The sequence below is a fragment of the Alosa sapidissima genome, chromosome 20 (genome assembly GCF_018492685.1).
Source record: "Alosa sapidissima isolate fAloSap1 chromosome 20, fAloSap1.pri, whole genome shotgun sequence".
Lineage (NCBI taxonomy): Eukaryota > Metazoa > Chordata > Actinopteri > Clupeiformes > Clupeidae > Alosa > Alosa sapidissima.
In genome coordinates, this window is record NC_055976.1 from 5,223,767 (window position 1) to 5,236,019 (window position 12,253).

General features: G+C 41.0%; 1 protein-coding gene across 1 annotated transcript; it reads right to left on the bottom strand.

Moving 5' to 3' along the window:
• Positions 1-292: 292 nt before the first annotated feature.
• Positions 293-10,733, bottom strand: mtmr7a (myotubularin related protein 7a). Its single transcript, XM_042074228.1, has 14 exons — positions 10,518-10,733; positions 9,078-9,200; positions 8,691-8,853; positions 8,397-8,554; positions 7,920-8,048; positions 6,656-6,790; positions 5,032-5,164; positions 3,877-3,986; positions 3,612-3,737; positions 2,462-2,511; positions 1,769-1,969; positions 1,427-1,561; positions 1,199-1,325; positions 293-1,092 (listed from the first exon to the last, which is right to left on the bottom strand). The coding sequence occupies exons 1-14, from the start codon at positions 10,533-10,535 to the stop codon at positions 745-747; spliced, it is 1,956 nt and encodes a 651-aa protein (XP_041930162.1). The 5' UTR covers positions 10,536-10,733; the 3' UTR covers positions 293-744.
• Between the last annotated feature and the right edge of the window lie 1,520 nt (positions 10,734-12,253).

The window sequence follows — 12,253 nt, forward strand, 5'->3', positions numbered from 1 at the left end:
GTTACGAAACAAACTGAAAATGTCTTTACATGAAAAATTGTCTTTTAAATTGACAAACATCATATGGGTAATTTAAGGTACAAGTCAACCGGGACCAGAAAATAATTTCTTTTTCGCCATAGACTGGCCTTTTTGAAAGATAGAGGCAAATGGAAGTGGCGTCACTGGGACTCTCTACTGGAAGTGTAAAATGGGTTTTCTGATGATGCACCATCAATATTAACTCTAGTATTGCGTAGATTAATTTAAATTTATATAGACATTCTGATAGTAAGCTGTAGTATGTCTGAAGAGCTACTGGCGAGGCAACTTCAGTTGCATGCCTGTTTTAATGTAATCGAGGCATCATTTGTGTTTTCTCTTTAGCAAGGAGAAAATGTGGTAGAAAGAGAAGAGAAAGTGCAAACCGAGGAGGTGAGAGCACTGTATCTATTTCTAAAATCTATTAAGCGTGATGCTAATTAAAAACTTTCAGCCAAAACATCACAATAAAAAACAAACAAACAAATGACTTGATTCACAGGATTTTGTTTGCATATCATTTAATTGTGGAACATGCACTGGTCTGTGTGCAGAACATTTTACACGAGAAACCTTCAATTAACATTACCAACACAGTTCACAATGATATAATTACTATACCTTGAAATAATATTAAACAATTCAAATGGCCCGTTACTGTGCTGGCAATTGAAAATGATTGCAGAAATACGCCACGGCAACTCCGCCATTCATACAGTGGATTTAGGCAACAGAATAAATCGCTTCAGCCAAATCTGGGTTCTTGATGATGTCCTCACTTGGTAGTGACTCGCTGCCACTGGACAATCGGCAGTTTAGGTCACCCACCCCTGACTCCTGGTCACTGCTGCCAGACAGGTCCAGATCAGACCCTTTGTTGGTGTTCCTGGGCCGGACCAACAGTGCGCCATCTGACCCCCTCTGCTGACCAAAGCTGATGAGAGGAAGTGCACGCATGCTGCCACACAAGTGATCTAGGTCTAGGTCCGACTGAGCCCAGATGTCTGTGCTGCTCACAACCGAATGCCTCTTCATGGAAGTGCCTCGCTCCTTCTCCAACTTTGCAATTTTCTACAGAGAGGTGACCAGCATAAATGAACCATTTATCACCAAACATAACTGTATACCATACTCCAAATAAACACATAGAAATGGCTGGTGGGAAGCTTTTGCCAACCTGTCCATGGAGAATCAGCTCTTCTTCCAATTGTTGGGATTCCTCTCTAATGGCCATCAGGCAATCAAGCACAGACTGGCGTGGGTGAACTCCCTTATCAAAGCGATTGTACAAGCCCCTCCAGAACCTACAGGAAACAAACAAACAGGAATAAATATGTCACTGGCCTGTACAGATAGTCCAACAGAAAACAGGTATGACCAAGCTGGAGTACATGCTCATACATACTTGAAGCAGTAGGGGGCAGTATTTGGCGACAGAACTCCCTGAGACTGGCTGCGGTCTGGCCTGTAGAGGGGATTCATGAATTCGCACTTGTTCTCCCAGAGGTAAGGCCAAATGGAGTGAGTCTTCTGCTGAATTCTACCCAAACAAAATTACAGTTACAATACAAACAACAGCAAAAGGAGATTTTTCAAATGTTAATTAAATAATATGATAATTATTCCCAGACTGGCCAACTTCTGTTTTTTGTTTGGGACGACTGGCAATTTGGGGGTCTGTTTTCTCTGACCTCAGTGTATGCTAGTATGAGAGTTTGGTCAAGGACAAGATCCCACCACTACTCACCTTTCATCTCTTCTCTCCTTCTGGCTGTTGCAGATGAAGTTACCATAGTTACTGGCGTAGATGTGATGATGAAGAGAGATGAGGAACCTCTCGTTGTACTCAAAGGCACAGGGGAACTGCTCCATCAGCTGCCACACCACCTCCAGGAACTGGTCAATGACTGGTGCAACTTCTTTGGGATCACCATTGATGTGACTACATCTGTATTGAGAAAAAAACACAGTGAGACTAACATAAGGGCTAATAGTTGTATTCATTACTCATGCCTACTCATACTCAACATTAGAGTAGGCTTTTTGCTATGATGTTAATAGGGTTATTATTATGCATCTGGCTGTAAAGTCAGGGAGAGGAAAACTAGATATGGATTGGTGGTGGCCAGCTTACCAAATCATTTGCAATGCACTGGAATTTGTGAAAGACCATTATGCAAGCAATGTCCTCTATTTCTTCTAAATGGTGTGTGTGTGCGTGTGTGGGTTTTTTTTTCACGTGGAAGATTTGCTGTTACTAACACTCACTTAACCTACATTTGTCAGTGGCAGCAGTGTAAGGCACTATGGGGCACAAATGCTGACGCAGCCCAGCCATGTCCAACAATCTGTAATTGCCCTGCAGCAGTCTGTCATGGCGGCATTTCTGTGTATAATGTGCACAAAAGGCTTAAATGTATGGTTTATATTGTGTGCTTACCTGTGGGAAAATTTGTGTCCAAAAGAGACCCAGTCTTTTTCAATCAGCACCTGCATGCAAAAAACTCAGGTCACCTCAGGTACATTTTAATACAGGCAGGGTGAATGGGGTCTCTTTTAAATGAAACCCAGATTCCTTTGACATTGAAAGACAGGAAATGTAATACTTCAAGATCCAGAATTCCGAGACAGTCCTAATCTGTACCGTGAGGTACCTTAAACTATTTCACCTCATTTGTAGTTCACTGTTCTAGGAAGCCAAAAGATGATTCTAAAAAGTGGGTCTTGCTCCAGCAATAATGCTCTCCAGTGGAGATGCCTCTTGGCAAAGGTCCAGCCAGACAGACTAAATCCTTATGATCAAAGCAGCAAGCCCCATAAGCACAGCAAGGAGCCACTCCTGTTATACTCCAGGCCACCACTGTCAATTACACTTGTTCCTTAATTGGACAGTTGGTCAAAATTATGTGTTTTTGCTGAATAGTAGAAACCATTATCAAATGGCGTGTGCTTATATAATAGTTAAGCACTACATTTTTGTACACCTACTGTATAACAGCTAAGGAAATCAAAGTCGATGGATTATCTGAGGGATTCAATTTGAGAACAGCTCATCAGGGAACATCAAAGTGTTTGAGGGGGGACAAAACTTTACAGAACTTTGAGCTTTATGAGTCTGTTATCCTAAGATTGTTATGAGTCTAATGATGTTCTCCTTTAACTTCCAGGATAAGGCCTTAAGACACCACAGATTTAAAAGCTATTTCCACACTTGCACTTTTCACACCAACCTATTGCATCCACAGAAATGCATACAACAGAGTGTGTTAAGTTTGTGAACACAAACAAGATGGAGACTCGCCCCTTGGCTGCATCATGTTGTGTCATCCCAAACCACATGAAATGTGCGAGTATGAAAATGCCTATCCTGAAACCTGCATTTCCATCATCTCTCTACAGTACATCGGGTTTGCACCAAGCTCCGCAAAATACTCCACAAACTTCTGGGCCCCTTTAAATACTTCAGCATCTTATATGTGCGATCAGAACGGGATCATTTTGAAATACCTCAGGTATTGTGTAACAGCAATATAACACAGGAAATACAAAGGAATAGTGCAACAGACAGACAGATCAACATGAAATTGTACCATGAATCCTTTCAGTGTCCTATAGAAGGGGTCTAGAAGGACACTGGCCACAGAGCACACTTGAGCTGTCCTGTCCCAACCATCTGAACAGTGGACCAGGACACTTACACCTTCCACTGCCACGGCCTGAAACACACACACACACACACACACACACACATGCATTCATATAGTTAAAAATAAAAAGAGATGAGACCACCCTTGCAGCACACTTAATTAATAGGCGAAATTAATAAGCGATCTAAATGCTAGTTTAAACTCTTACCTTGGCTATGAAGACACCAGCAAGCAGGATAGCTTTAATGTGTTTCAACCACCCCGAATTCTCAAGGCCCAAGAGAAAATCCGCAATGGAAGGAGATTGAAGCTCAGACACTGTGGAACAAATCAGCTCATCTCAGCTTATCTCAAAAGTAATATTTGGTACTGGTCCAGGCAACATTATTATAAAGAAGTGGCCATCTCTTAAAAAATAGAAAGTCTGAGGGGGAGAGGGAGAGAGAGAAGAACGGCAAGAATATTTAGATGATATAAGTGGAAATTCTACCATTTTCCTAAAGTAATTTTAAAGTTAATATACAGTACTGTAACCCTCCCTAAAAGTGGGCAAACTAAATACAACTGTGACAGTATAGTTTGTCTAATAAGGCTGTGAAATGAATGCCACTGACTGCCATAGACTCTGCAGAATGATACCTGTCTTTATCAGTGTGCCTGCTGGCAGCAGCCCAGTTTACAGGTGAACGGGTTCAGTCAACCCTGGGTCTCTGAGCATTTAGCTCCGGTTAATGTCTCAGGGCCTATTGTTCCTGGAAGAACGGGGGAAATAGGGCCCCATATGAAATGAGAGAATGCCACTGCCATTTCTCCCTCTGCGGGATAAGAACTCCCCAGTGCCGATATGGGGCAAGAAGTTATCACAGCTACAGCCACTATTATTTTTTCAAATGTTCAATCACATCCTTCTCACGCCCTCCGACTCTCTTTAGCAGGCAAGTGTACTGAAATGTCCAGTCTACTAAACAAACATAGTCCAGAAATGAGAGCCAGATGGATTCAAAGTCTCCCCCAACTGTACCCCCCGGTTTTACCAAGAAAGGCTCCTATGGTACAAATTTGCTCCTGGTTGTGGAGAGTACGGTGTAATGAATGAAAGCCATAGGTGGTCCACTGTCACGGTATCCTGATCTTACAACAAAGAGGATTATGGGAATTCTTTGGAGGGATTGAAAGAAAACTACCATAAACTGGATTGGACTAGTCCAGTGGTGGTCAGACTCAGGAAAGAAATATGCAAGTGCTGCCAAAGACGTCTGAGAGCTCTTTCTAAAGTCATAATGACAGAATTTTAGTCTCTGGATAACACATAATGAAGAAACATATCAGCTTAAATAAGTGGTAATGTGTTAAATATGAATACCTTCCAGTAGCTTTTGCTGACTGTTTCGCATCACATGGATGTTCTCGATACCCATGAACTGAAACCTGATGTTAGCATAGTTGTCCTCATTCTCATAGCCTTTTCCTGCTGCCCGGTTTGCCATTGCATTCAACTGGAAATACAGTGTTGAATTATTGATTCAGCTTTTTATGCATTTTCTCACACACTGCAGCACCCACATGATGTGCCAAACCTCCTACCAATGTATTTCATACTAGTTTTCCGCTAACAGTGAATTACAATAGTCCAGCTCGGAGATAACCATGGCCTGTACAAGAAGTAGTGTGGAATCTTGTGTCAGATAAGGTCTGATCTTCCTAATGTTGTAAAGGATAAACCGACATGATTTTGCAATTGAGGCTACATGCTCAGAGAAGTTAAGTCGGTCATCAATTATGTTGCCCAGGTTACGTGCTGATCTGGTTGGGGTCAATGAAGATGAGTGAAGCTGGATGTTAATCTGTTAAGGAATAGCTGTTGGAAACACCAAAAGCTCAGCTACCTGCTTGTGTAGTAAGATCGTTACAACTGATTCAGAATGCTGCAGCACGCCTGGTCTTCAATCAGCCATGTAACTAATCTCTACACTGGCTCCCTATAGTGGCCTGAATAAAATTGAAATATCTTACTTTGACCTATAGGACACTGACAGGATCTGCTCCCTGCTATCTTAATTCAATTATCAAAATATATATCCCCAACCGCCCACTGCAGTCTTCTGATGAGCGTCTGTTAATAAATGCTAGGTCAAATTCAAGACTCATTTCCTCAGTGGTTCCTTGTTGGTGGAATGAGTTGCCATGTGCTCTTCGTTCCTGTGTTAGTTTTGGGTCTTTCAAGAGGGGTCTAAAGGCATATCTGTTCAACATGCACTTAGTTTATTAAACTTTTCTTATGTGTTATGGTTTGTATATTATAGTATTTATTTAATTATTTCAGTATAGTATTTCATTAGGCTATTTGATTGAATTGACATTGTTGTTTATTATTAGCCTGGACATTCCAGACCTTGGTAATCTAGAAAGATTAAAGGTCTGGCTACAAATAATGTAATGGCCCACCTCAAGGGGCGGCACCAAGCGTGCATTTGAAAATCTCACTGCACGCAATTGGATAACACAATACGGCCAATGTTTACTGACTGATTCCGGATAACACTGTCATCTGTTTAGCTCGCCTCTGGCCCGCCTATATCAGATACACCAATGTGATTGGCTCCCCGCGATACAACTGGCAAAAGTAATGTGCATTATTACTCAATTCAAATTGTGCTCTTGCGAGAACTCTCTTGGCGTTTCCAGGGTAGTTTATCATTGCTATTCTCCTTAACCTAGTTTTATTAACTTTGTAAATTATTTACTGTTAAATTTAACTTTGTATTGTTGTTATTTGTATGTCGCTTTGGACAAAAGCGTCTGCTAAATACCATAACCATAACCATAGTTCCTACCTTTCACTCAAATAAATGATCAAAAATGGGTAAAAAGCCCTATACTTGTTTGTCCACACCATTGTATTTCATTTGTATAGTCATTTTATTTTCAATAACAGGTGTGGGAGAGGAGAGATTCTTGAGATTTGATTTAAGGCTAAGGGAGATTACCTTTGGTCTTGTGTCCACCACGTACATGAACTGGCTGCCAGGGTTGGACTTCATGATGGCCTCCAGCATCTGCTCATCCTCCAGGCAGCGGGCACTGAAGCCCGACAGCGGCTGGCTACTGCGGCAGAGGGCAGCCTGGTGAGACAGTCAAAACATTACTATTAGTGCATTCGTTAGAGGACAGTTACAGTACCCACAACACTACATGATCGCGTACATTGTACAGTATAATTAATTTAGTTAAGCTAAATGAACTTCTAAACTGGCTCTATATTTAGTTACCAATAAATCTATGTCATGGAAAAAATACGGAATGTAAAATCCCTAGCCAGAACTAAAACAGAAGCAATGAATAAATAAACCTGAATAAATAAACCTAAAAAAAGTTTTATTTCCATTATGGACCCCACCGGTCATAAATACAGACACTCCTAACAAACCCCTGAACACACTGCGTTCTTTGCAAACTGGGCTTCGCTTCATGGGAATATGACCTTGGTCACATATAACAAAGTAACGAGTGTGATATGACAAAAAATAAAATCTGGTCAGATAGCATATACTGTATGCATTAGGCATTTTGTGCAGGCCAAGACTGAAGTGGGTCACGCCACCCAGGGTTGTCTGTGGGGTCAAGCGCATATATTCGGTATATTATACTGGTCTGTGTCAGGGTGCAAAGAAAACACTGGAGGACTGAGGGGGCCAAGGGGCCTCAGCTTGTGAAGAGAAAACGGTGCCAGAGACCATCCCACGCGGAGCTGGATGCCTTGAGGAGCCTGACCTCGCATTCACTCTGTCCAGTCCACTAAGTCAACTCTCACTGAGGCCCAGGGCATTATCCTTTGGTCAATTTGGCCACCCGGGAATCAAAGCATGGTGGCCAAAATCATTTTGACATATTATCAAGACACAAAGCCCCAGGAGAGTGTTTAAAATGAGGAGTCTTGCACAGCACTACAAGCACTAGAAGACGCAGAAGTCGCAGCATGGCACACACGCATTAAAGAGGGTGTACATATTTTGCTGTGACACTTGTAACACTTCCTTATCGTGCTTTGTAATATCATCATGTGCTATACTGTGTCTGTGGAGACTCTTCTGTCAATGTCTGTTTGACCTATCCTTGTTCAGGAATCTAACCCTTTTATCATTCCCAATTCCTCAGAAGGACTGGAATAATCTCTGCAGACTTGTCAGATTTTCCAAATACTCGGGAAGTCCCTGTAAGGAGGGACGCTGTGGACACTGCAGTTCAACTCACATGGGTTTCTTTGCAGTAGTAGGAAAGCGTGGGAAAACGACCTCTGCTTCGAAACTTTGAGCTCCCAACGATAACTGGTAGGGTGGCTGATTTGGGCACATAGAGGTCAGCTGGATAAGTTTCACACACCTGAAAATAAAAGAGAGGAGGTCATGAGGTTGCCAAAACACACAGAATACACTTACTACAGCATTAGGGCTGACCCACGTATAAGAATGTATTCATGTGGACAGGAACATCTTTATGAAGTCCTAGTTGGACTTGCTGCATTAGATTATACTTTCCTAATAAGGACCTCTTCAATATTCTTTACCTGCATGATTTGTTGCAGCCTTGCAATAACTAGTTTAACAACACCACTAGATAAGATGACTAAATGAGATATACACACTCTATTAGGTTCCTGTACCTCCCTGTCAAACCTACAAAAGTGTTACTAACTAAGCTATAAAGCTCGGTACACAAACATGTACTAACTCTGTAATCTTGATTAGTGGAGGTGGTTTGCCATAGTTGATTAGGAATTTTCATTCGATGGTAATCAGCTTTGGCATCTATAAAGTTCCACTTGCAGGTGCTTTCATCTTTGTCTGACTTGGGGTTGTAGGAGAAACAGTAGAGGTCTTCATATCGCTCTGTTAAACAGGAACATTCACAGAAATGACAGCGTTGTTAAACACATCACCAAGCATTGAGAAAAACTGAGTGGCATATACAAGTCATAATACTTGACCATACTAAAAAACACATATCTGACCAAACTGGGTTCACCTGGTTGAGAGAGGCGTAAGAGGGACATGTGCACTTCATGGCAGTCTGTCTCCTGGGGGATGATGAGCTGAAGGACCTGAAAGTTCTTGCAGTGAACCCGTAGTGGGTGACCACTGTCCATGGGGGGCTGCCTCTCCACCAGACACACTAAACTGTGCAAGATCTACAAATGCCATGCAGATCATGGAAGAGGTCAAATCAACACAGAGGTGGTATGAATTGAATATCACATTTGAAAATATACCTTCCGGTGTGTCCATGCAGATTTATGTAAACTTGTCTTACACGTCTAACAATATAATTTCCAACAAGAACAAATCGGCTAGAGATGCAGCTATGTGTTATAAGTACATCTTGAACAACAAAAATATACATCCTGCTACTCACCCATGTTTCTTTACGAAGCCCTGATGCATCCTCAGTAAGAACACTGTGTGTTCCTGTTAACTGCAATGTACCAGATAAAGGTTTCCTGCAAAACGCTTTGTCCGCAAGGAAAATGTTAAAGATCTGAAATACAAAACAATATGACATTAAGTAATTATAGTAATTAAAATGTAACAACAGCAATATTATTACAAACCCAGACAAATAGCATGCAGAATACCGATGTTAAAACATATGTGTGGAGTAGATAGACAACTAGAGATGCCAAAGGCCATGGCTGCATATCGCTCACTTCAGCCAGGCCCGTATGAGTCATATGTTGAAATATGAATAGCTGATTTCAGAGTCAGTCCCAGGCATTATCATTCTAATATGTCATGACTGGAAAGCCAACTAGCTTAAATAATAATAATAATAATAATAATAATAATAATAATAATAAACTATACCTTTGCACCCCAGCATTCCTAGTTTTTGAGAGGAGAGCCATTCAAATATTTTTCATTAGACTGGATGATCACTCATTGCTTAGGCCACTAGCCCAACAATTCCAAACCACTAATGCTGTTCATAGGTTTGGCAGAGCAGGCTAGAATTGGACTGCCATCTTATTGTAATAAAAGTTTCCTCCAACAGTGTCATGTGACATTTGTGTGATGTAAAACTACCAAAATAATGAATGGACACATTAATACCTTCTAGTGAACAACAAACTGCATTACAAAGGCATCTTCCTCAATACTGTATACATACATACCATTCCTTGTACAATTAAATAACACTGAATGAAAAAGAGGATGCAAATCCATGTTATGGAGATTGTTTTTAAAAGAGAGTACTTATTAACAACAGAGACATGACTACATGGCCTATGAACATGTTGATGAGGAACGGCTCCAGCTTTAGCTCCACTCCTCAACCGCTTTGCAGTAGCCGATGATTTCTTCACTGAGACAGCTTTGTCAGGCTACATCAGTCAATAGGCCTATATAGTTCGCACTAATAAATGCATATAAACGACTGCTGTAAAATTACTAGGCCCTGAATAAAAGTAAACGTAAAATGTTGGAATTGCGAAGATCAACGCAGCCCAAATGTAACACCCCCGGCGCCAACACCCCATTTCTGCATGTAGCCTAATATGCTACAACTGTTGGATAACGGTAGCCTTTAACGTTAATCATTAAGACTTTAACTGTCAGAGAACGACTATGCCCTGTCAAGGTTTGCTTTCCGTTTTCCATTCTTCGTTATAAATAAACACACAGCCGCACTAGCGCTTTTGGCTAAATGTGGAGAGACTGTACCCCCTCTATTTGCATCAGAATAAAGGTGATAGGCTCCTAAAGGACAGTGCATGTAGCCTACAACATATATTTCATTCAGGGAAGTTGCACTTAAAGCCAGGTTATGATTTGTCATTTGTAGTAGCCTCGTTACCTTTGGCATGTGTTCCATCACTGACCAATTTTTCTGAAGGTGCAGGCTACAATGAAAAAATTAACTAGAAACACTACAAAGAAACAATATTGTCCAAAGTAAATTATACATTTAATAAAACGTCATGTTTCTCAAAAATATTAGGAAATCACAAAGAAAATGCAGGATCTGTTTATATCAGGTGTTGCGGACATGGATCCTCCCTACTTCTGATGGTGAATCATCCTCATCCTTTGGATGCGGCTAGTTGAATTTCCTTGGTCCTAATGCCAGTCGTGTTTCGTGCCATTTGGACCATTCGTCCACGAATTGACACTTTAAGCGGAGATGGGCTATCACGGCAGGGATTTATTGTACACTCTCTTGAGGTTATGAATTATCCATTGTTACTGTCCACAAGTAACAGGCCTTTATTTCCATGCGTCATGTCGAACTTTCCGTGAGTTTAAGATAAACTATTCTCCCATATCCCCAACTCAGTAGCCTAGACTATCTCACATTTTCTATAAAATGAAATAAAAAATAAATACAATAGTAGGTTATTGTTTGCTATCAGTTTCAGAATGCAATAAAATTAACATTTATATATGTCAGTGCATGTTGGCCTAACATAGGCCCAGTGATGCCAGTAACGCATTAGTCTATTTTGACCACTTTTTTCGGTAACGAGTAGCCTAATCTAACGCGCTACTATTTACAAACCAGTAATCAGATTAAAATTACTTATCTAAGTTACTGTGCGTTACTATTTTTGTAATTTTCCTTAGTAAATAGATATATTCTTTGCTTTCTTTCTTGGGGATTAATGTCATGTAGGCTATGCTCACGTTTTCAACATGAGGACAATTCACGTGTAAAACCACGCAGTGACACAAACGTAAACAACAATGGAGGGAGAGAGAGAGATGCACATTTCATCAGTCATTACTTTGAGTTTGTCAGCTAAACATGACAACATTAAGGTACATTGTACATTTTGTACTGGCGACAAAGTGCTGTCTAGCTAGACGTCCCAAGTCTCCCGAAGTTTTGGGAGTCCCCCACATATTGATAGCGGCTTCCTGACGCCCGCAAATTACATAAAATCTCCCGGAACCTAGAGCGAACAAGAGCACGCAAGCCAGACCGGACTTCAAATCGCGTGTGCATATGAGTTTAACGCGCACACAACGGAGAGGGAGAGAGAGAGGAGTGGTGCGTTTGTGCCTGAAGCGCATCCAAGACAGAGAGCATCCTGGTCTGTTTTGCTAAATCAACCAATCAGTTTTCAGTGTAAGTGTGCTTATATCTCTTTTCTCCCAAACTTAATTAATCAGTTCAGTCAGTGTATCTAGGAACAGGAGCGTCATGGCAGCGTCAGCGCCCCTCAAAAAGGAAGATTTAAGACCCATTTCACATCAGACTACACAAAAGTGTACCCAATTGTCTCATAAGATTAAAACATAATGATAGTCTTGCACACTGCACTGTTTGTAACAGCGACTTTAGCATTGCTCACAGCGGGTTAAATGATTGCAAAAGACTTGTTGAGGTGAGTTTAACAAGTGTAATTTCATTTGCATATTACTCAGGCCTATACAAGATGGCTAGTTGCCAAGGCTACATGAAAAAAAAATCTACATATTTTACTATAACAATTTCTATCAATAGGCCTTCCTTATTTTGGTGTTGGTATTATTGAACAAACATCTGAATTTCAGTATCTAAGTAGGTTAGGTTGGGATGTCTGCTATACA

What these genes read in the sequence shown, in the direction of transcription:
- mtmr7a (XM_042074228.1), bottom strand. An exon ending in GGCTTCGTAAAGAAACATGG is followed by an intron (nt 8,854 to 9,077) that starts GTGAGTAGCAGG and finishes TGGCATTTGTAG; the next exon opens with ATCTTGCACAGTTTAGTGTG. An exon ending in GGACACTGAAAGGATTCATG is followed by an intron (nt 2,512 to 3,611) that starts GTACAATTTCAT and finishes TTTTGCATGCAG; the next exon opens with GTGCTGATTGAAAAAGACTG.